This window comes from Cydia fagiglandana, chromosome 19, assembly GCF_963556715.1.
Source record: "Cydia fagiglandana chromosome 19, ilCydFagi1.1, whole genome shotgun sequence".
NCBI lineage: Eukaryota > Metazoa > Arthropoda > Insecta > Lepidoptera > Tortricidae > Cydia > Cydia fagiglandana.
In genome coordinates, this window is record NC_085950.1 from 10,564,449 (window position 1) to 10,590,845 (window position 26,397).

The 26,397-nt window shown below is 39.7% G+C and overlaps 1 protein-coding gene across 1 annotated transcript in view; it reads right to left on the reverse strand.

The window, feature by feature from the left end:
- Positions 1 to 26,397, reverse strand: part of LOC134673779 (focal adhesion kinase 1) — a 119,583-nt gene that overhangs the window by 61,030 nt on the left and 32,156 nt on the right. The window contains exon 2 of the mRNA XM_063531805.1: positions 18,983 to 19,412. Within this exon, the coding sequence (XP_063387875.1) occupies positions 18,983 to 19,359 (377 nt within the window). The 5' untranslated portion in view covers positions 19,360 to 19,412. The remainder of the gene's footprint in view (positions 1 to 18,982; positions 19,413 to 26,397) is intronic.

Below are 26,397 nucleotides of genomic sequence, written 5' to 3' on the forward strand. Positions count from 1 at the left end.
CTCGCGCGGCTAGAAGATGTTGATGTCAACTTGAGCCAGTCTTCTCCGAGACCACGGGGACAACGCCGTCCTCGAAACGTCGGAGGTAAATCTTAAAACTTAAATACGCGATTAAGTCCCGTTGTGCAGTTTGATAATGATATTTCTACAGACTAATATTAAATAAATAAATATTATAGGACTTTTTACACAAATTGACTAAGCCCCACGGTAAGCTCAAGAAGGCTTGTGTTGTGGGTACTCAGACAACGATATATGTAATATATAAATACTTAAATACATAGAAAACAACCATGACTCAGGAACAAATATCTGTATCATCATACAAATATATGCCCTTACCAGGATTCGAACCCGGGACCATCGGCTTCATAGGCAGGGTCACTACTCACTACCTACTAGTTAGGCCAGACCGGTCGTCAATATTAAAACAAATAAAGTAATAAACAGATACATATCGCTGGCCCAATATCACAGGTTCTATGTTTCACTTTTATCGAACTGAAATTTGAACATTGTCATATAAAGTCGAATTTCAACTATCCTTGAAAATTTAACATAGAACCCTGTAATATTAGACCAGCGATATGTAAGACAGAAATGCAGTTGGTACGGCAACATAGCGCGACTCGTATATAATAGCGTAGCGTAGTTCATAAAACAGCTGAGGCATCAAAACAAGTATCTTCAAACAACCAAGTTTATATTGTACACGGTATAACACACGCTATGCTTATTGCCAAGTAGGTACCTATATTTTCCAAATGAAACATGAGTTATGTGTCTTTTACTGAGGTGTGCCAATAAAGAGTATTCTATCTATCTATTATATGAAACTAGCGTAAGTAGGGCCAATATCCCTGAACTCAAATTCCACAGATCCAAGCAGTTGGTAAACATTTTCAGTCAATTCATTAGTTGGGAAAACAATGGGTTGTCTTCACGGCTGGTAGCAAGGACAGAGGAAGTCACTACCAAGAATTTACAAACAATATAAGTGTTTTTGTAACCGTTAACTAAAATCTGGGACAACCGTCGATAATCTGACGCCTACAAAGCGACACATCGGTTGTCAATTGTCTTTTCATTATTAGAAGGATGGTAATCTAACTGATATATAAACTAGGTTTTCGGAGAGGATTCATAGTATTACCGAAATAAAAAACCGGCCAAATGCGAGGCGGACTCGCGCACGAAGGGTTCCGTACCATTACGCAAAAAACGGCATAAAATCACGTTTGTTGTATGGGAGCCACATAAATATTTATAATATTCTGTTTTTAGTATTTGTTGTTATAGCGGCAACAGAAATATATCATCTGTGAAAATTTCAACGTCTAGCTATCACGGTACATGAGTTACAGCCTGGCGACAGACAGACCGACGGACGGACAGACGTACAGACGGACCTGTCCGTCTCTAGACTGACAGATGGACAGCGGAGTCTTAGTAATAGGGTCCCGTTTTTACCCTTTGGGTACGGAACCCTAAAAAAGAAAAGTTAAAAAACAACAATCTCCGGGAGCTCAGAGGGTTACCAGACGTCAGGAATTTTCCTGACATGTCAGGATTTTTATTAACTCATATTGTATTGTTGATCCTTGTAAGATGACCCTGTTTTAAAGCATACGTAAACTATTTAATCATTCTCCAGACCACGTTCAACAAACAAAACATAACCCACTAACAAAACTAAGACAATGCACAGTAGTGAAACAGCCAAGTTCTGAGAAAGCAAACATTTGCAAGCCTCTTACGCGTTCAGAACTGAGCGCATCACAACACAACATTGTCTTAGCACGGTTTGATAAGTTTCCGCGTTACTTGCATAAAGCTGGGTTTACATGAACTTAATTGTTACCTAAAGAGATCGTTAAATCTTGTAAATGTACTTAGTATCACAAAAACCGCAAGATCAATAAATAAAATAGCGACCTAAGCAACAAGTATCTTAGTTGTCATATGAGGTGTGAACAGAATCGTCAATTGTTACCAAGTAAATACTGGTTTAGTTATTTATTGTGATATACTAGGAGTATCTAATATTCTCTAACTAAACCTAAAGAGGAATAAGCAATTTAACACTTAGTCGCTAGAGTACCTAATAAGTACCTACCTATGAAGATGTAGCATTAATAGTGACATATTATTCTTTTATACCAAGACGGTAGGCAGCAAGCGTGTTTTAACGGTAAAGGAACGATATAAAACGGCCTAAAAATTCCAAAGGCGTCACAAGGTAATCCAGAGGTGTGTAAATACTGTAAGACACACGAGCAAAATCGATCTTTATTTTACTGACCCTAACTTAGTACCTAACTACCATCACACACTACTACTAGTCTTTTGAGCGTCGGAATCAAGTCTGCGCTATGTTGCGTCGAGCATCAGCCATACAGTAAAACCGATGCAAACTTTGCAGCTGGGTTTACAATAAAAACTCGTGTAAACCTAGCGTAACATTTATTTGTTGCAAAGTTGCAGAGTGCGCGGGTTCTGCAGCAGTCACGTTCTGATACTCGAATGAGGGAACTTGGCCCGATTACTGCGCGGTATTAGGCTGCACGGGCATTATGTAGCGGCATAAATGTTGGAAGTTTCGCTCGAAAAAATGCTGAAGCGCACAGTACAAAAAAAAAATTGCATGGAGGCATGTTCAGAAACTGTATGTGATAATGATTTAATGCATTTATTATTAATATTATTTTAAACCCATCATGCAGTCCCCATTTAAGCCGTGGTACCTATGAATTTCGATACCCTGATTCCTAGTCAAGACCTCGGTCTAATTACTAGGAAAATTTGGTTGTAATATTTCCAGCCCTGGGCTCTGGAGGCCTTGGTGACATATTCTTTCGTCGACATCTATTTAAGTTTATAGCAACTATTTTATCTAAAATAAAGTTTCTTAATTTACTTAATTATATTCTTTTTCTTCGGTACTGAGTGCTCAATTCAGAATGCTGCGTTTAGTAATTACATGTACACGGTACACGGCTTACCGAATGTCCGGCGTGCGGGGTACGCATCGATTGCCCGCATATATGTATGCACTTGTATGTACCAGTGTACCTACGTGTAGGGTTGTCACAAGCATTCACTGCATGTTTAAATACTGTGTTTCTTTTTGGACAGTGGTCTTTAACCTTTCGGTGATATGCTGGTAACTATTGAGTGTGGACTTCTGGCCGACGGGTGTGGTATTTCGGCAGTTCTGTGGGAATTTGCCGTATTCGACACCAGAACTGGTGGCGCAGCAAAAGAACTGTTCTGTCGCTAAAATTATTTTAAGATGATTAATTATTGTATGTATGTTAGTCTGTATGGTACGGGCCTCTGTTGCCTGACAAGACAAGTTTTTTTGAGGAAATTTTCGGAGTGAAATATATTTTGCAAGTTAAAGGACTACCAATAGTCTGCATTGTATTACGCAAGTAAATAGGAACTATACGAAACAAATAAACGTTTATAAGTACCTATAAACCACTAACGAGTAATATTATATAAATAGTCACATTTTTAGGGTTCAGTACCTCAAAAGGGAAAAAAACGGAGCCCTTATAGGATCGCTTTGCTGTCCGTCTGTCTGTCAATTTTATTTCAATAGTCTTCTTTTTATTCCCTTTTAAGGCCCAGTAACAGTGACAGTGCTATCTCATTTACTCCGATACAAATAGACAAAGTGCGCTAACGCGCCGTGCTTTCAGTATTGACAGCCTCTTGACGCATAAATATTAGCATAACTTGAAACATATGAGGAATGGTAGGCAATATGCCAATCGCTAACGCTCCGTAGCGAACGGAACGCAACTGCCACTGTCACACTAATATGGAAGAGTGATAAGCCCTCTCCAGACTATGCGCGTGAATCGCAGGCGAAGCCGCGAACGCGAGTGTGGAGTCGATTTTGCTGTCAGCGAAAATCGACTCCACACTCGCGTTCGCGGCTTCGCCCGCGATTCACGCGCATAGTCTGGAGGGGGCTATAGAGAGACACAAAGCGATTCGATAGCGAAGCGCAAGCGATTGTCACCTAGGCCGCCTGGGTCGTCTTTAAATTGATATTGTGTATTGTCTATGTATTAGTAAATAGTTTACTAATAACTATTTAACTGTTAATCCAAGTTTCCCTTCTGCCAACCCTATCGTCGGACTCTATTGTATTTATTTGGCACGCGGCATGTGCGTAGGACAGCGCCCTCTCGTGTGCAGTTTGTGCAACACGCAATCTAGAGTGCAGCCATGCAATATGTACTATCGTTGGACACAGTGAGCAGCTCCTTGATAGCTTGTGGTCAAAGTGATTTATTCAATGTATACAAGTAATAGAAGCTGGCACTTGAATTGTATCAATATTTCAATATTGATAAAATTCAAGTTTTAGTTAAATTATTGTAGTTTTAATTCTTAATGACATTAACAGATATGTACGTACATAAAGTCTATAATTGAAGGCAGAAAAGAAAAACAGAGAAGCATAGGAAGACCGAAACATGCGTATTTGGACCAGGCCAAAGTGAAAACCAACGTATTAGTGACGTATAAGGAGCTCAAAACAGTGGCAGAGAGAAGAACGGAATGGCGATTACTTCACCGACAAGAGCCAGGCTCTTAAGAATGATGATGATGATGATGATGATGACATTAACAGAAAAAGTAAGGGCAAATTGCGTAGCGTGCTACGGGCATGTGATGCGGAGGGATGAAAGTCATGTGACGAGAAAGGTATTACGAGAGTGGAAAGTAACCGGAGAGGAAAACCGAGGAAAAGGCGGATGGACTGTGTGAGAGATGATATGAAACGAACGCGAGTGAATGATGAGATGACTGGCGACAGAGAGGTGTGGAAGAAGACATGGTAGGCCGCTCCCAAGTGAATGGGACAAGGCCAAGCGAATGATAATTACACAAACGTGTAAGAAAAAAACCGGGCAAGTGCGAGTCGGACTCGCGCACGAAGGGTTCCGTACCATAATGCAAAAAAAAAAACAAAAAAAAAGCAAAAGAAAACGGTCACCCATCCAAGTACTGACCACTCCCGACGTTGCTTAACTTTGGTCAAAAATCACGTTTGTTGTATGGGAGCCCCATTTAAATCTTTATTTTATTTTGTTTTTAGTATTTGTTGTTATAGCGGCAACAGAAATACATCATCTGTGAAAATTTCAACTGTCTAGCTATCACGGTTCGTGAGATACAGCCTGGTGACAGACGGACGGACGGACGGACGGACAGCGAAGTCTTAGTAATAGGGTCCCGTTTTACCCTTTGGGTACGGAACCCTAAAAATATTCTTAAAAATATTTAGTCAACATATTTTTGGGCCAGTCTTTATGTAGAGTGACCATAAAGAAGACAGTAGGTATGACGTCATTTTTGAAAGCCTACAAATTTGGAACACGCTTGTGGGTGTGAATAGGCGTCATCGACATGTCAGGACTAGTCTCGTAGGAATCACAGATTACACAAGGTTGCAATTTACCACAAAGATATTGCACTTGATGAAATAATAGATAAAATGTCGTTGGACTGTTAGGAAACTGAAGGCAATGGACTGGGCTTGTTCGATTGCGCGGTGAAATGAAAAATGATGGGTGCATTCAACCCTCTTAGAAATACAATGAGCGTACTGCAGTTGTGTAAAACGAAGTGATATATTACGATTAAACATTAGATTGAAAAAAAAAACATTCTTAGGCTAAATTGAGGATGAGCAGTGATGAATTTTTGAATTGTTATGAATTTACTCGCGACAACAAATGTGCCTAAGGGTGGTATTCCATCTGTCCAATGTCTGTGCGTCTCACTCTCTCATTAAGCAAAATGTGAGAAGCAAGACACATTGGACAGGTGAAATACCAGCCTTAGTGCAATAGCGAATTCAGAATATTGATTGACTTGAATAATACTGAGGAAAGAGCATCAAATAATAGATCAGATTATGCGACATAGCTATCAAATAGTCTCTACTGGGAATACCGAGGTGCATATAACTTGGCCGTTGCTTTATTGACCGACCGACACCGAAGGCAGGCGTGGCTCACTCCGCGATTTCGTCGCTTTGCTAAAGGTAGCTAAAAGTACATCCGTTCCACACCAATTTTGGTGGCTAGCCATAAGCCGCGCGTGGCGCTGTCGCCACCTAGGGACCATATCTGTCCTAGTACTATTATTTATTCTGTGGCGAAGGTCTTAGTCTTAGCTTGCACTGCGTCGATTATTATAAGTATTTTTCTCAAAAATGGACGGCAAAGTCGACTTTGCCGTCTAAAAAATCGGTCGCGAAGCGCGTAGTTTATGGGTAGTCAAAAATTAAAAAGTTAAAAACATTGCAGTCTCGATTTTGGGACTGCAATGTTGCATACAAATTCCATTATTTGTCGAGTTCCAAACTTTTTAAAAGTTGAAATGGCCATATCAAATGAAGGCACAGGCCCAATAAACAGCCAAACAGATGATTAGTACCGCGACTATTTAGGTGTCTCAAATAGGTTGGCGTATTTTTGGCAGAAAAAAATAAAAAGGCGGCAACGGCTTTTCTCTGTGAAAATATATACGGAAGAACGTTGCTTTTGTAAAATATTTCTATGATATTTATATTTCTTGCACCATTTTTGAGAAAAGCACTATATATGACTTGGCTGGAAGGCTACTTGCTGGCTTCGGATTCAATTAAACGGACTCCCAAGGTCGTCCGTTTAAAACGAATCCTCAGCCTGCAAGTAGCTACTTCCGAGCCTCGACAATAATGTACTATTATTTATTTAGAATCAAATATTTAAATTCACTACGTACATTATTTCATGTACAGTCAAGTGTAAAAATATGGGTATAGACAACTTACTCAAAAATATGTCCCATAGCCCTTAATTCGCTGATATAAGAGCTATCGGACATATTTTTGAGACGATTTGTGCATCCATATTTTTACACTTGACTGTAAGTCTGGTGCGAAAAAGTTCACATAAAAGCAAACTGTTGCTATACCTATTTGGTTTCCACGTGAACAGCTCCTAACTTACCCATTTTCCGGTCGACTGAGTACCTATCCCAAACCCGAAACTGTAAAAGGGCGTATTATTCACGTCAAATCACGTTGGCTAAGTCCTTCTAGAAGTATAATATGATGTTGTTCGACGGGTGTAGAGTTAAAGCAGAGTATATCCTCGTGCCGCCCAATGTACATTAGGATGTACACGTAGTTTCGATGGAATGTCAACCTTAATTAAAAACAAAGTAGGTAGCATTTCATTTGTCTCGAAAATTTTTGGTACAAATGAAATTCAACCTAATTGAAAATACAATAAGATTCTAACTTCCTTGGCTATAATTTTGTATGGTGGGCGGCACGAGGATATTTATATGAAGTAGTCCAACTTCAAATTTAAAAGTGGAAAAATTACTGTCTTGGGTAACTGGTGAATTTCCAATATGACTTGGAACTCCGGTAGCCGTTTAAGAAGTGTAACACTCTTGCGGTAGATGTCGCTAAGGGTCCCCTTGACCTATAATATGGTGGAAAGATTTGCTGGCTAGGGTCATCCCTATCCAAGACCTCATGGTCTTGGTGGCTCAGATGGCAGAGCGCTGGAGTATCGATCCAGAGGCCGTCAGTTCAAGTCTCACCCAAGACAGTATTTTTTCCACTTTTAAATTTATTTTAAGCTTAATAGCATCGTTCGCAGACGTTTCTGATTGTTAAAAATTAAACTTAGTCCAACTTCAGTCCTACAATCCCTACAGAGCTAACAGAGCTGAGTGTTAAATCTCTTAGGCAGACTTGCACCATTCCACTACCCCAGGGTTAAACGGTTAAACTGTTAACCCAGTGTCAAATTGTTTTGGTAACCATGGTAACTCCAGGTTTAACCGGTTAACCCCGGGTCAGTGGAATGGTGCAAGTGGCCCTTTTTTAACGCCCTTGGAAAATCCAACTTCAGGGGGTTAAGGAGCTCAGAGGCGGTAGCACGGTCGCATTTTTTATCGCTTGTCACTATTCCTGTCAAGTTCTAACAAGTGCGAAAGTGACGGGCATAGTGACAGGCGATGAAAATGGAACTATGCTGCGCTCACATGGTTGGGAATTCTTTGTTGTCGAAGGTGAAATTCTCTTTGGCTGTGTGAAAAAAGAGCACCGGCAACCTGCACTGAGAGAAAAGTACAACAAAAACACACTTAGAATTACAAAAATAAACTTAATCCGGGGACAAGGAGAGTTAACTAATAGGAACAAATTGACTTTTGCAATTTCTATTAGTTCTTGCAATTTCTATTATCTGTTTGTTGAAATTATATTTGGGATTACTGAGCTATTTGTAGAAATAAATAAACTTTACAGAAATAGTGAAACGTTCATAATTATTACTAAAACTTAATTTTTTCCCCCAGTACAGAACTGTTTTTTAATTCCTGGTGATGATTTTTCTCTCAGTGTGAATGGTTTTAGCCTAAGCCATTATTTACATATATGACATACGGCTCGGCCACGACATCGAGCAACACGGCGGGAGCGATAACCATTTACCATAGGTTGAACCGAAAGGTACGATCGCTGTGTCACGCTCCAACCTATGGTTATCGCTCCCGCCGTCGCAAGTCGCTCGATGTCGTGGCCGAGCCGTTATACTCTGTCTATTAGCAATTTCCGTCAGTAGAAAATTGTATTTCGCGCCTTTTTCTACTGACAAACTTGTTTGACCGGCTATAATTATGTAGATATAATACGGCAAAACCTTTTCTTGTAACATCATCTTTTTTTTCTATTGCGGAATTTTTAGAATTTCAAAGAGGGGATAAGGCTTGAATGCAGTTTGGTTTTATTAGGGTTACTAGCCCTGGGACAACCAGTTTCTGCGCCCCAAGTTTGGAGACAAATAGCTTACTGCCTTTATCTCTACTGTGCTCAAAAACTCGTAATATGGGTTTACTGCCCTTTATTTTTACGTTGCCCGCGATAAAGTATATGGAACATCTGTTCTATTGCGTGGAACTAAAAGGGCGTATGTTATTAATTACATCGATGTTTAGTTTATATTGATTTAGAGAAGATAATGTAAGCTTCATTTGTGACGTCCCACGGGTAAAGGTACTTACGCTATTATTATGCCTATATGGCCGTTGGCGCTTACGCTATTATTAACGCTGCTGCAATATTATTGCGGCGCTATGGGACGTAAGCGCCAGACGCCATAAGGTACCTTTTGCCGTGGAACGTCACATTTATGTTTAAGTTAACGTTACTTGCGGGGGCAGGGATGATCATGATATCACGAACATAGGTCTAAAACGGACCGTTATCAAAAATTTTCACAAAACCTAAAAATATGAAGATTTTCTAAAAAATATTTTTGCCGCGCACGCACAGCAGTCACGCTCACGCAGTGAGAGTGCCAGAAAAACCTGAACCCACGGGGCCTTAATCTTCTTCTTCTTCAAGTGCCATCTCCGTCCAGGAGGTCGGCGACCATATGTCTATATGTCTCTCTATGTTCAGTCATGCGAATTAGTCCATCTATGCTCTTCACTTTTAACCGGTCTCTTATATTTTCAGTCCATGATGTGCGCCTTCTACCACGGCCACGGCGGGGCCTTAATATTAGGTACTCGCAAACAGATCGAATCGATTCGTGGGTTGAATATTCATCCGAGCGCTATAATATGCATTGAGGGGACCGCACCGTCCGTTTTCATTACCGATGTCTGCCTTGGTATATGACCGTTCGAGATTGATCCAGATTCTGGTACCCTAGGTACCGGTCAACTGGGGTTACACTGAATCACGGGGAGACATTGATCATCAATTTTTAAACTATTAGGAATTGGTTTTTAAACACTTTCATCGCGTTGTCAGCCACATCATAAAATGATTAAACTTGCGTTCAAAAATTAGCTTCCAATTTCTCAAAAACCGATGACCAACGTTTCGCCGCGATTCAAAGCAGAAACAGTCTGCCGATTTTTGCGGGGGAGGGGACGTCAAATGTATTGCTATTTCTACATGATTTGTACGTACAAATAGCCACGTCAGTCCATACAAAAGTTTGCACAATTGTGCAAGTTTTTCGGCAGAGGGGTAAACTCTTAAAGGCGACTCCAGTTATTACTTAAATACTTAAATGCTCTAAGACATCAAACAACATGTCACCTGCCGGTAACTGTCATTTGACAACAGAGGGAAAAGTAGGCCATGTTGAGAAAAGTAAACAGTGTTGCCTAGGAGTCTAGTATCTGACGTAATCTAGTGGTAACAGTTATTTGCCGAGCTGACTTGACTGCAAATGCTGCCTAGCCTTGCTCTTTCATACGCTTCGAACGGCATTCAGCAAATACCAAATCTATGATTTGTTTATGTGCTTTGAGATGCCAGATCCGTTATAGGTGTGTTTACTGTATCTACTCATAGTCTACGATAGTCATCGATAATGGGACTCTCAAAATCACATAAACAACTCCTGTAAAATAAGTATTTCAAAGTCAAAAGTCGTCGAGATCCCAATAGAAAATCAATGAGAATTCTTAAGAAATCTGCTAACATAGGCGAGTACATATTTTACCCTGTTAATTGATTAGGTACTTAATACAGCTTAGCTCAGTCTTGGTTTGTTAACCGCTTGGAACGGCATTTAGCAAATACCAAGTCTCTTATTATGTAATACCCGCAATACGCAAGGAAAGCTTGCGGGAAAGTTCAAGGATAAAAATCGGAGTAAATGTCGCATGCTTTTGGGGGAGCAGTTTACTTCAAGAATATATAAAAGTGACGATGTGTGTTGCATATGAAGTTAGTACACATATTACGTACATACATACGTTCTCTCTGTAATCTTACTCATGCAACCCTGATGGTAATGTGAAACATGCAAAAGCTTTTGTGACGTACTTAGTCACGTAAAACGGCTCATCAGATTTTGACGAAAACGTTTTAACCTGATAGATTGATGGTGATAAATTAAACCTTAGGATACACTTTACCTTGGCATTCATCCCTTAAGGGGGTGAAACGTGTGGAAAAAGTTAATACAGTCACCATCAGATATATCGGAGCGGCGAACGCGCTCACAAATATCTGAACACGCCTCTATTGTCAGGGCGTTAGAGTGCGTGTTCAGATATTGTGAGCACCTTGGCCGCTCCGATATATCTGATGGCGACTGTACAGGAGGAAGTTTAACCTTCTTGTCTGTATAAGATAAACATCGTGACTGAATTTAAAAATTCGTCTTTGCATTTTCGACAATGATTTCTTCTATGCAGTTTCTACACTATCCCTTTAACGGGTAAGACTGAAAAATTCTCAATTCAAGCCTCATCGCCAAGCTATAGTGCTAAAAATTCTGAACAAGAAAAAAAATACAAAAGATGATGTTATAGGGTGGTAATTTTGAGACAGTTGTCGTATAAAGGGCTATACAGCACAACCGAGGTCTGAATTTGACCATCACACATTGAAAGGTTAATGACATTTAGGCGGTAACAATCGCGTATAGAGGCTATACTAATAGAACAATACATCAGAAATGTTATTAACAACTTGAATGAATTATTCTGATAATCTCAAGTCATTAACTAAGACTTGATCATCACGCCCATTGCACGTTACGTGTTAATATTATTAATTATGATTGAACCGTTTCACAACTATAATGTACCTAATTAACTAATTATGCCAATCACCAATAACACAAAGCCCTTTATTTATATGGGTTATAGCTTCCTCTAATCCATTTTCAATTTCAACCTTAAATGTGTTTATATAAGGTTGGTTTTCAAGGGACATTTAAGTAAGTAAAAGCTGTTTGGTAATATTTTTGTTGTCAACCTTATCACCGGGCCTTCCATCTCCGCCCACGGTATTTTGCACAATTTTATATTTAATTCAATGAGGTGGCATAATTTTATTTGATTGGCTAACGTTTGTTTAAGTTAGTTTTTGTGAAATTGTTTTGAAATTATTTATTTTCTACACCGTGGCATACCCATTTGTCTAAAACAACAGAGACTCTGCATACTAACTACAAAAATTACTACTAATTCTGGCTTGGGGCAGACTATTCAATCTTTTTCGACTTTAATCTTTATCTCAAATTGGCACATTTTGTATACTATTCGCTCTTCTTATCTATTGAATGGAAATATTAACAAGTGTAACATTGAGTTACATATAGGTCACTAGTCTCTATATCAGTCCTTGTCGAAAGTTATTCGTAATACAACGTAAGTATACGTTCATTAGTTAAGTTGTTTTCTTATTCCGAAATGTTTGTTCGAAATTATTTAAAGCACCTTAGTAAAAAAGTGAACGTTTAATAACTGTATCTGATTACAACTTTCATAACAAATTAAATGTCGATTCACCTCCCAATTTACCTAACTGCGCAAAAAATATCAATTTATTGCCAACTTTACGTAAACCAACCTTTTAATTCGCCACACCATATATTCTCTTTAATCGAGAGCGAATTTATCGTTGACTTTCGAAATCGATTATAAGCTCATTGCGATTATTCGATTCCATTCGATTAATCGATATAGCTTTTGGTATTTATGGAGTAGGTAATATTGCATTTATACAATTACATTGTAAGTATATGGATTTAATGAAAGCTGGACATAATCGATAAAACGAATAACGACAGGTTAATAAGCCTAGTCGATGTATCCTGCTCGGTTTTAGGTTCAATTCAAATCCCGGTATCGCGGCATGCTCGTGTGATCAGAATGATCAATATCAATCAATATCAATTTAATCAAATGTATGGAAATAAAAATGTGAATTATATTTAGTCGGAATACAAACAAACCAATCCTCTTTGAGCTTGAATTGTAGGACTTCCTCGATCTGCGTAAAGACATCCCATCTTACAGTAAGTATTTACTTAAGTATTATTAAATCACTAGTATAGGCAAACCAAGGCAGCGGTGGCGTAATGTCATCGCCAAATATTTAAACGCCTGTGGGTTAGCGGAAACCGATGTCCAGGATAGAGCGAAGTGGATGGAGAAAAGTAGGAAAGTGGACCCCGTCACAGTATGGGACAAACGCTAGGAGGATGATGATGATTAAATCACTAGTAGGTATGACATATTGATAGTTATTTAGGTCCTGCTCTGCTGGGATCAATTATTCCCATGTTTTTTTTTAACATTACTTATTTCTTTGTCCAATAAAGTACCCACTTAAGAGGGATATACACGCTCGAAAAACACCCGAACCATGTCAAGGGCCATACTCGTACATGCTCATTAGCCATGGTGATACGGAGCTGTCAACCGTCATGTGACACCCACGCGCTGCCCACACGCGTTACACAACGAGAAAGCATCGGTTAATAATAGTACAGCGGCCAGGGGGCCTCCAACACTAATCGATGTGACTGGACAGTATACTACTGACAAGTGGTATGGTTGTGTTCGGTAGAGTGTACTGAGTACGAAATAAGGACTTGTCACTTTCTAAGACTGTGGGGGGGTTAACTGTGACGTCACAAAGATGGCGGTCCCGGGTTTCAAATTTTAGATAATTACTCGGCAAGTTATTATCAGTTTTTCAAAAATGAGGTGTCCTGTGAAAGCTGATGAAATGTAGAATAAAACATGCCATGTAACTAAAAGTGTAATTCAATTAATTATTTTTTTATTTACAAAAATCTGAAAACATAACATTGGTCTTTTTTTGTAGCCCAAAAAACACAATGACAACGGCCACTTAGATAAAAAATATGTTATATAAATAATTTAGATAGATGATTAAGCTACACGTTACTTCTTGAATTATGTGAATCCGATAATAAATAAGTAAACTACGATGATTATACCGCGGGCGCGCCGCGGCGAACCGCGCGCGCTTGGTTACTTGGAGGTGCGGGCGCGACTGAGAATGCTGTATGTACTGTATATCAAAAACCACCTAACATTTTTAAACGAGTGATATATCAAATGAAAGATATTTAAATAACCAATAAAACGTGGTTATAAACTGGTGCTTGTCATCTAATAATAAGTATATAGAAATAAGCAAACAATAAAAAACCCAAAAAGTTGTCACTTCAGTGTCGATTGGACTCATTGTATTATATGATTTATATGCCAAGCATGAAAAGGTAATCTAATAAATGTGACTAAAAACAGTTTACGGCATTTTGACATAAACAGTTACTTGATTTATCATCACAAGATATATTTGAGTACATTATTGTCAAAGCTCGAAGTCGAAAGTAGCCTTCCAGCTGAGATTAGAGATTAAACAATTAGTCCAAAAAGAGGGTTCGTTCCCACAAGGGTGGTGTCTGTCCCCCCTGATGTGGTGCCTACTACTAGACTCAATGGTGAAAGAGTTCAACAGGGGGGTATGTACATGCAGGCTTACTCTGACGACGGAGTGTTACTAGTGAGAGGGACGGTTTTTAAGGTCGTAAGAGATATAATGATACGTGTATAGAGAGAGGACTGGATCTCAATCCGTCGAAAACAAAGCTAGTGTTATTCACTAATAGAAGAATAAAAGTGATGAAACCCATAAAGATGCAAGGTATAGAACTAGAAATTGTGAATGAGCTGAAATATCTGGAAGTTACTCTAGACAGTACGCAGATACAAACTCACATCAAGGAGCAGACGGCAAAAGCCATAAGAACACTATGTCAATGCAAAAGGGCACTATGTCACTGCTCGGAATCTGACCTGAGGGACGCGACAGTCAGGGCTGTCAGCACCGCTGCTTTCTGGGCATCCACTGTTTAGAGTTTTAGATGAACCTCGACACGAGAGAAGTAGAAATCCGCTGGATCTACATGGCAGTGATATGTACTACCCAGGGTGCTATATGGGGATATGAGAACGACACATGCAATTGGAGGTAATGCTAGGTTTGAAGCTGGAAATGGGGTGGAGAAGAGCTACTGAACAGTGATATAGAATGAAAGCATGTAAGGAATGGAGAAGCTACGTGGACAAGAGGCACGCGCTGATACAAAGAGAGGCACCATCAAAATTTGAGATGTTGATGGCTAATACCGACCTAATAAAAAGGCAGGAGATAATTGATAAGAAATACAGGGTACAATATAGGAGAGAGAGACAACTGGAAGGTGGAAGTCAGACACCCGACGACCATCTGCTTTACGAATGGTTCAAGAAGAAGCTCAACGAAACTAGCATAGTGATCCCTAAACTGGGAGAGCAAGTATCAATATCACTGTGCAGATATGCGTATCCTAAGCAGAGGTATATGTGCAATAGCCCGCTGTGCAGTTAAAGAGAGTGTGCAGCAAGAAGGCGCTATTGTAATATATACAGATAGCCAGTAGGCAGCACTAAAGTCACTAAAGAAAATATCGAACACCTCTCTCGTAAGAGAATGTCGAGAGGAGCTTAACTCGATAGGCAAATAAAGAAGTGTCGCGGTGGCATGGGTACCTAGGACACTAGGGAGTGACGAAAAATGAGACGGCGCACGAACTGGCGAGGATTTTTTTTTAATTTATTTGTCATGAAGTACACAACATTTTTGTCACGAATTATATTCCTCGCCAAACTGCGGTTGCAGTTTGTTGGCGAGGATGGAGGCGGAGACGGAATATAATGGGTCCGGAACCGGCTCTGCTTATGTCAGCGAATGTTACGAAAGGAGTCATAGAAAAGGTAAATGGATGGAGATGGAAGCACAGTCGAAGATGATGACTAAAGGTATAGATCACAGGAGAACCAGGTATCTTTTGAAACTAGGTAAGAGCAGTCTGAGACTACTGACGGGTATCATTACTGGTCATAACACCCTCAACAGACCTCTTAAGATAATGGAAATTAGTAGAGACACCTCCTGTCCACACTGTGGTAAGGAGGAGACTAGCTTACACTTACTACCTTACTAGCAGAATGTACTATGTATGTGGCATCGCGATATAATACATTCGGTAGAGACACACTGAAAGAAAACGAACTAAAGGACGTCGAACTTAAAGATGACATCTGTTCTGCAGGAAAACAAAAAGATTTGAGGAGAATGGTGTGGAAATGCCGCCGGGACAGTAACCTGCAGCTCCAACCTCAGAATAAATGGTTTATTTATTTTATTTTATTTTTTATTTGCTGAGGTATAGAGATATCGCTTGCCAGGATACTTATGCTTAATAACATTAATTTGGTTCATAATGATAATTATTTTCGATAACTCTCACTAATAATCGTTATTTTTTAAATATAAAAGTAAAGTGAATATTTCTATGGATTTTTATTTTATGTTTATTTCTATATACTTATGTATAAGATAACAAGCTCCAGTTTATAACCACGTTTTATTGGTTATTGAAATATCTTTCATTTGATATAGCATTTGTTTAAAAATGTTAATTTGTTTTTGATATACAGTACAGCATTCTCAGTCGCGCCCGCACCTCCAAGTAACCAAGCGCGCGCGGTTCGCCGCGGCGCGCCCGCGGTATAATCATCGTAGTTTACTTATTTATTATCGGATTCACATAATTCAAGAAGTAACGTGTAGCTTAATCATCTACCTAAATTATTTATATAACACATTTTTTATCTAAGTGGACGTTGTCATTGTGTTTTTTGGGCTACAAAAAAAAGACCAATGTTATGTTTTCAGATTATTGTAAATAAAAAAATAATTAATTGAATTACACTTTTAGTTACATGGCATGTTTTATTCTACATTTCATCAGCTTTCACAGGACACCTCATTTTTGAAAATCTGATAATAACTTGCCGAGTAATTATCTAAAATTTGAAACCCGGGACCGCCATTTTTGTGACGTCACAGTTAACCCCCCCACAGTCTTAGAAAGTGACAAGTCCTTATTTCGTACTCAGTACACTCTACCGAACACAACCATACCACTTGTCAGTAGTATACTGTCCAGTCACATCGATTAGTGTTGGAGGCCCCCTGGCCGCTGTACTATAAGAATGATATCGAGAATATAAATATAAGATGTGTTTTATATTGCTGTCTTTTGGACAAGGTTAAAATCAGTGAAGATAACTTTAAAAGGGAGCAGGTCAAATTGGACAAAAATCGACACTGGATCCGAAAAGATAACCAAAGAAAAGTTGGCAACATTAATTAATCAGGAAGAGGTGGCATCAGGAAAATTTGAGGAGTAAATGGTCCAAAAGGCTATCAACAGGAAACGGAAGCTGTTAAAATAGCATAATATGTCACAGGACACGCTGACCAATAAACCGGAAATTCCAATATTAGGTCAAGAAATGAATGCTCAAAAAACGTTGTAGAGGGAAATGCTAGGAACACAATTTTTGACTCCGTAACTTTGTTTGGACTAGTTAGGAGGTGAACATATCAAAAGTCCTCGGCTGTAGCCCCGCTGCTGGGGGGTAGAGGGGGGTAAGAAGGTCGAATTTTTCGGTTTTTCATTGATATCTTGGAAACTTTGTGTCTTAGCGACATGACTACTAAGACAAACCGAAAGCTGATAAAATTAGTTACAAGTTTTATCCTGTCAAGTTTTTCGATATCATGAATAGTTTTTGAGATACCCGCTCTTGAAAGTTTATTTAGGGATTTTAATTTTATCTTGATATCTACGTCAGTGAAGCTGTTAGGCCATGTTTGGTATCATTTTCGTATAAATCGGGGGTGCTGAATTCATTTATGGTATCACATTGACACCATTCCGAAGTAAAACCAAAATTAAAATATAAATATTTTTTTAAATCCCTCTTCACGCTTAAACTGCTGAACCAATTTCGTTGAAATTTGGTATAGAAATAGTTTAAATCTCGACACACGACATAGGATAGTTTTTATAACCAAAAGCATCCTTTGAGGGTGTGAAAAGTGGGGTGGAAGTTTGTATGGGGAGTCAATAACCGCTGAACCGGTTTAGATGAAATTTAGGACGGAATACATCTGTGATATAGATGAAAATGATACCAAACATGACTTCAAACCTTACCTTGAGCAGTATTAACCTCAGGAATTCAGTTTCGTCGACGAAGTTGAATTCCCCACATACTCCATTTCACAACTTTAAAGGATGATTATTGAGTTAAAAAGTATCTTATGTCCTGTCTTGGCACTCGAAATATCTGTATACCAAATTTAAATTAAATCGGTTGAGCGGTTTAAGCGTGAAGAGGAATTAAAAAAAAAAGGTATTTGTTTAAAGTTTATATGTTTTTTCTTAGGAATGGTGTCAATGTGATACCAAAACTGAATTCAGCACCCCCGATTTATACGAAAATGATACCAAACACGGTCTAGCAGCGTCACTAATGTAGATATCAAGATAAAATTGAAAGCCCTAAATAAACTTTCAAGAGCGGATATCTCAAAAACTATTCAAGATATCGAAAAACTTGACTGAATAAAACTTGTAACAAATTTTATCAGCTTTTGGTTTGTCTTAGTAGTCATGTCGCTAAGATGCAAAATTTCCAAGATATAAGTGAAAAACCGAAAAATGAGACCTTCTTTCACCCCTCTACCCCCCAGCACCGGGGCTACGGCCGGGGACTTTTGATATGTTCACCTCCTAACTAGTCCAAACAAAGTTACGTAGTCAAAAATTGTGTTCCTAGCATTTCCCTCTATAACTTCTTATTGCTTGGCCTATATGTGATAGAGATAGTAGTTATTAGTTAGCTATCTACAATAGCTGGTTATATGTTATGTATCTGCAATACGAATAAAGACCATTTTAAAAGAGACGATTTTCATTTTGTTGATGATTTTTCGTTAGATTTGAGTGGACAATAATCTAAATCACAATTTGGGTAAAAAACAATTTACCCAATATTCCGTTGAGTTTCGAAAATACCATACGTTTTCGTGACTCAGTGGAAGTTTTTTAGGACATACGGTGATATTGCGCTTATTTTATACAGAATAGGGAACTATCTCTATCCACGAAATTTTATCGAAATCGACAACAAAATAAAAATCAGCCCAAAAGTTAAGTCGTTTTGATATTACTTTAATATTATTCAATTAGACTAAACATACCTCCTCGACCTGACCCTGGTGTACCTCCAAGTGTTGCTGCTGTAATGCCCAGAGCTGGACGGACACAGCAGCAGCTGCAGACTATTCGGACGCGGCTGCCTCTGCCTTTTCACCCTCATCTTTACCTCCTCCTTCTTCTCTTTCAACGGAGGCTTCAAGACACTCCATCTCTTTTCCTCATCAATATGTTCTTCCAAATTCAAATGCCCCAATCTCTCTTTAATATTCTTGGAACGCAGCAAATCGGGTGTCAGATCTATTCGTTTGTCCACAGGTGGTCTCCTAGGCTCGAAGACGACTTTGCACTCCGTACTTCGCCTCCATAGACGTGGAGACAAAGGCCAGAAGCGGCCTTGCAGCGGAGATTCCATGACCATTTTCGTTAAGCACTGATTTCACATTACACTCTTGACTTTATCGATGTTTCAAACTGCTTTAAAGGTAGGAATTACAGTTGTTTTATGTCTTCTGCCTTCTTAGTAAATTTTCACTACAATGATTTAACAAATTGTAACGTTTCATAAAAGTACGGCGCCCACTTCATCTAACACGTTCACTGGTGATTAATAATGCCTTCAAATTAACAAATGACCTTACATACGATGAAATTAAATTAGTTTTAATTTTCCACACCAACGTCCGTAAAGCCCAAAACGTACATAATACTAAATTAGGACACTAGTATAAGTCCAAACACAAACTAATGATTAAAATGGTTACTAAGAAACAAATGATCTCATGTACGGTCCAATTAAATTACTAATCACGTCAACGTCCATAATGATCTAAAGCGCGCGAAAGACTGAATGAATTAAAGAGCAAAGATAGTAGTACCGTAGTATATTGCAAAACCCCCCGCCAACACGAATCACTCGATAGTGCTGTGAGTCAAGTATGCTAATCTCTAAGACACCTGCCAACTTCGGATTAAGTACGTTGTTTATTTATGTTGGAAAGCCATTTCTTCTTACTGTTTAGTTTTCTGGTGTCTTGGATAAGTAATGGATACCAGATTCTCTGCGTCACCTTGGTGATGTCATTGGAGATAATAATATAGCTTTTAGTGTTGCACAAAAGCCTACTTGGTGGCCGACTTGGATAAATTGTTCAACTATAAAAAATGTAGAATAACAACGGGATAATATGGAAGGCAAATTGGATTTAATCGCAGGTAGGTAACTAAATTGTTTGCTGAATTAAATTGATTTAAGAGCAACAACTACGAATACAGGATATCAGTACATTGCGCGCATAGCACGCTTCTCCCCCGCGATAAGAAATGACTGTTGCATTCTGACTCAGCACCATTTTTTTGTTCGTTTTAGGGTTATCATTGAATCGTTGGTATACCAGTATAGATACGTAAGTAGGGCATGCTCCCGGGAATTCCCGGTTCTCATATTCCCGGGAATTCCCGGGAATTTTATGGTATCAAAAGAACCGGTACTGAAGACCCGGTACCGGTACTTCCCGGTTCTCATCATATGACTATTTATTCCCATTTCAATAGTAGTAATGTATTAGTACTTTAGCTCGGGACATTATATAACATTTAATAATGGTGCTATGAAACGGGGGACCCAAATAACCCGATAAATTAACCTAGTAAAGTAGGCATTCGTGAAGGCAGGCCGTGCCGTCATATAGTGTTGAGTGCATCGACTACGCTACGGCCGTGTGGCTCGGCCCAGGCGGAGCCTATGTGTGCCGGTTAATTTCGTAAAATAGGTTGGAACGCCAATTAAGTGTTTGTTTATAATAAAATAAGTCATTTATTAATTCTTATGCAATTATTTATATGAAAATAAGTCATTCATAAAGATTGTACGCTAACAGAAACAATTTCTTAAAAGTAATCAAAAGATGCCTTGAGAACCGGGAAGAACCGGGAATCCCGGTTCCGGCCATGCCCAGAACCGGGAAATGAAATTCTTGGTACCGGGACCGGTACTGCATGCCCTATACGTAAGTTACCCATAGGTAACGTAGTAGTCGTAGTCAAGTTGTTACAGTTTAATCTTAAAATGCACATCTCTTCGTCATATTTTTACACTCACTCTAAAATTAAACTATCCCAAGCTGGATCTAGGTACATTGTAACGTTGCACGTTACTATAGGTAGGTAATTGAATTAAACCTAAACTTAAACTCAACTAACACTTAAAATAAGAATAAATAAGTACTATAATTATAGGCTTAAATATAGATTTAACTAAATCACTATGTTAATTTATGTAATGCACGTAACGTTTCTGTGCGCGAGTGTACTTTCCGCCGAACGACGGTGTCAGCAGTTTAACCCTACTTATACCACCGGCCATCACTTCGCGCCCCACTCCTCGTTCGATCGTCTCTAAGCATAGACGCTGCCGGTCGCGTTCACGAGCCGCGAGCCGTGTCCTCTCACGCGCCGGCGCAAATTAAAATATATTTTTCTAAATCGGCAATGCTAGCCGAATGAAATTAAACTTTTAAATTTTTGCTATAAGCAAATGAGTGTTAAATAATTTATTATCCGTCCTGCACCCCGTATGGGTAAGTGTTGAACGTTACTTAGTTTTTAAGAATCTAGTGTGCTAAATTATATTGTGCTTAACGCTTATTTTTCAGATCTTAATATTAACTGTGCCTTGCCTGTGTCGTGTATTGTAAAATAGTTCCATTCTAGTAAGTGCTGTTAGCCGCCGCGTCGCGGCGTAACGGTAAATGTACCGTTACAAAATGGCGTCTCATACATTTGGCCTAACGTATTATTTAACTTTAGAATATTATTAGCCTACATCACAAGCTTAGCTTAATTGCATTTTAATCATTTTAGTCGAACCCTATTATTGTAATTTAATTTCCTAATCTTGCACTCTGCTTTTGGTACCTACTTGCCAAATTACTTAACCGCTGTAACTCCGTTCTGGTTATGAACACCCACCATCTACTTTCCGCTACTCCCTTGCTTTCTTAGCGTCATCGTTGGGGTTCATACCGAGCGGCCAATTAATACGTGGATATAAAGCTGGCCGATGTACATTCCAGGGTGCAATTAGACGGCTTACTACTACGGCGGCAGGAGGGACCTGCTGATCCGACCGCAGAGTAGGAGGCCCTCCAGAGGCTTCCCGGCTTCACGCACCAGCTGACCTCGGTGCTTCCCGAGACGTCCCGGCTACCGACCACAAGGCCTGCACGACCATCTTGCCACGTCAGGGGAGTACCCACCTACGTCAGTGGAACCAGACAGGCTAATTTAAAATTAACGGACCACTACCACGACCACCGCTCGGGTTACTTCTAGAATAAAATACCTTATAGAAAGCGTTTGGGCCTTTAATTTAAAAATCTTCCAACCCTAACCGCTTCATTGGCGCCCAACGTGGGGCTAAGAAAGCAAGGGAGTAGCGGAAAGTAGATGGTGGGTGTTCATAACCAGAACGGAGTTACAGCGGTTAAGTAATTTGGCAAGTAGGTACCAAAAGCAGAGTGCAAGATTAGGAAATTAAATTACAATAATAGGGTTCGACTAAAATGATTAAAATGCAATTAAGCTAAGCTTGTGATGTAGGCTAATAATATTCTAAAGTTAAATAATACGTTAGGCCAAATGTATGAGACGCCATTTTGTAACGGTACATTTACCGTTACGCCGCGACGCGGCGGCTAACAGCACTTACTAGAATGGAACTATTTTACAATACACGACACAGGCAAGGCACAGTTAATATTAAGATCTGAAAAATAAGCGTTAAGCACAATATAATTTAGCACACTAGATTCTTAAAAACTAAGTAACGTTCAACACTTACCCATACGGGGTGCAGGACGGATAATAAATTATTTAACACTCATTTGCTTATAGCAAAAATTTAAAAGTTTAATTTCATTCGGCTAGCATTGCCGATTTAGAAAAATATATTTTAATTTGCGCCGGCGCGTGAGAGGACACGGCTCGCGGCTCGTGAACGCGACCGGCAGCGTCTATGCTTAGAGACGATCGAACGAGGAGTGGGGCGCGAAGTGATGGCCGGTGGTATAAGTAGGGTTAAACTGCTGACACCGTCGTTCGGCGGAAAGTACACTCGCGCACAGAAACGTTACGTGCATTACATAAATTAACATAGTGATTTAGTTAAATCTATATTTAAGCCTATAATTATAGTACTTATTTATTCTTATTTTAAGTGTTAGTTGAGTTTAAGTTTAGGTTTAATTCAATTACCTACCTATAGTAACGTGCAACGTTACATTCGACGACGCCTCGACGCCTATAATATTCCTTATATCTCCGAGATTTTGGACAGTCTTCGTGATGCTCGTTACTTGTCTAGCATAGATTTGTCTAAAGCGTTTTGGCAGATCCCGATAGCTGAGGAGGACCGCGAAAAGACTGCGTTTTTCGTTCCAAATCGAGGCACCTACCAGTTTAAACGTACCGCTTTTGGCTTGACTAACGCGCCTGCCACTCAGCAGAGATTGGTAGACCTATTATTTAGGGAATTCGACTTTAAGGTCTTCGCATACCTCGACGACATCATTATCGTTTCGAATGACTTTAATTCCCACGTTTCACTTCTACTTCGGGTTTTCAATAAGCTCAAACAGGCGAACCTTACCGTTAATCTAGAGAAGTGTCAGTTCTTCCGTAGTCAGCTTAAGTACCTTGGCTATGTTGTAGATAGTTGTGGGCTACGTACCGATCCCGAGAAGGTTCACGCTATCCTTATCCGACACCTTCTTGTCGGAAGGACATTCAGCGTTTTATCGGGACTGCTACATGGTATCGTCGCTTTGTTCCCAACTTTAGTACGATAGCGGGTCCTCTACACAAGTTGACTTCGAATAAGAAAGGTGGAACTCCCTTTGTATGGTCTGCTGAAGCTGATACTGCCTTCAAGAAGTTAAAGGAGTGCTTGGTAACCGCTCCTGTCCTTTCCTGCCCCGACTATGACAGAGCCTTCGAGGTGCATACTGATGCGAGCAACTACGGCGTCGGCGCGATGCTAACCCAGACCATAGACGGTAAGGAGCACCCCATTGCTTATATGAGCAAATCGTTGTCGTCTGCAGAAAAGAATTACAGTATTACGGAGCGTGAAACCTTGGCCGTAGTGATCGCATTGGAACACTGGAGGTGCTATTTAGAGAACGGGAAGCCATTCACTGTTTACACAGACCACAGTGCTTTAAAATGGTTCCTGTCCCTTAAGAACCCAACAGGTAGGTTGGCTCGCTGGGGTGTAAGATTGTCCTCGTTTAACCTTGAGTTTAAACATCGTAGAGGTGTGGACAATGTTATTCCCGATGCCCTTTCCAGAGCTCTTCCAGTTGCTGCGATAAACACTTCGGGGTCGAACCTAGTAACGACGGATCCTTGGTATAAAAACATTTTTAACTCTTGTCAGACCAAGCCGCAATCGTACTCGAATTTCATTATTAAGGAGGGCAGGCTGTTCAGACGCGCTAAGTCTAGTCACTCACTCGCTTCCGAGTTCGCATGGAAAGAGGTCGTACCTCTCGAGTTGCGTGATCAGATCATGGCCGAGAATCATGCTGAACCTACAGCTGGACACCTTGGTGTTTTTAAAACATATCACCGTCTGGCGTTACGCTATTTTTGGCCTGGTATGTATCGGGACGTCGTGGAATTTGTGAAGGCTTGTGATAAGTGTTTATCTTATAAAGTTCAGAACCATCGGACCTTAGGTGAGATGGGTCGGCCTAAGCAATGTGCCAGGCCTTTTCAAATGGTTTCCATTGACCTTATGGGTCCCTTGCCGGTTACTAGAAAGCAAAATAGCTATATTTTCGTCATCACTTGCTGTTTCACGAAGTTCTGTTTAATTTTCCCACTTCGGAGTGCTACTGCTAGTGCAGTTACGAAGATTTTGGAAGAATCTGTCTTTCTTGTCCATGGAGTACCTCAGACTATTTTTCTAGACAACGGCAGCCAGTTTATCAGTAGGATGACAGAGTCTCTGTTCCAGCGTTATAAAATTCCAAATGTCTTCTTTACGCCAAAGTACACGCCACAGGTCAACCTCGTTGAACGCCATAATAGGACAATAATTACGTGTCTCTCAACTTTCGTTAATAACGATCATCGCAGTTGGGATACATTTATTCCTAGAGTGCAGTTTGCTCTAAATAATTCAAGGTGTGAGGTGACGAGCTACTCTCCTTCATTTTTAGTGTTTGGCAGGGAACTCGTGACTTGTGGTTCACATTACTTAGATAATGATTTAGGCGATGAGGTATTGTTCTTACCACGCGACATCTACGCCGAAAACCTAGGTTGCCTTAGGGACGTTTTCGACGACGTGCAAGCGAAACTGTGGCACGCTCATGCAAAGAATGCTTCTCACTATAATCTTCGTCGCAAGCCATCAGAATTCAACATTGGTGATGTCGTAATGAAACGGGCTTATGTTTTAAGTGATAAGGATAGGTTTTTTAGTAAGAAGCTCGCGCCTAAATTCATCAAGTGCCGTGTCATCGATAAAAAATCTCCTTTGGTTTACGTATTAGGCGATATGTCGGGGAAAAATCTGGGGACCTGGCACATCAAAGACATTAAGTTGGTGAATAATAATAACTAATACAAATTACTAACCACGTTAGTTGGTAGAATTTAGTTAGCATTTACGTTACCCTTAGAGTCACTTTTTCCCACCTGTTGTTCTTAGTATTTGTATGGGTCTCTTGTCGGATAGAATAGACAGTGCACCTTACCAATGGCAGAATGCGTAATAATCTACTAGAATTATTTCCGCTTGTTTGAAAGTACGAAGATTGAGAGTTTTTTTTGAAAGGATAATACAAATACGTACTCGAAAGAGCGGATTTTATTATTTAAGAGGAATAAAATCCTTCGGTTGCGCGCGGGGTAATGTAACGTTGCACGTTACTATAGGTAGGTAATTGAATTAAACCTAAACTTAAACTCAACTAACACTTAAAATAAGAATAAATAAGTACTATAATTATAGGCTTAAATATAGATTTAACTAAATCACTATGTTAATTTATGTAATGCACGTAACGTTTCTGTGCGCGAGTGTACTTTCCGCCGAACGACGGTGTCAGCAGTTTAACCCTACTTATACCACCGGCCATCACTTCGCGCCCCACTCCTCGTTCGATCGTCTCTAAGCATAGACGCTGCCGGTCGCGTTCACGAGCCGCGAGCCGTGTCCTCTCACGCGCCGGCGCAAATTAAAATATATTTTTCTAAATCGGCAATGCTAGCCGAATGAAATTAAACTTTTAAATTTTTGCTATAAGCAAATGAGTGTTAAATAATTTATTATCCGTCCTGCACCCCGTATGGGTAAGTGTTGAACGTTACTTAGTTTTTAAGAATCTAGTGTGCTAAATTATATTGTGCTTAACGCTTATTTTTCAGATCTTAATATTAACTGTGCCTT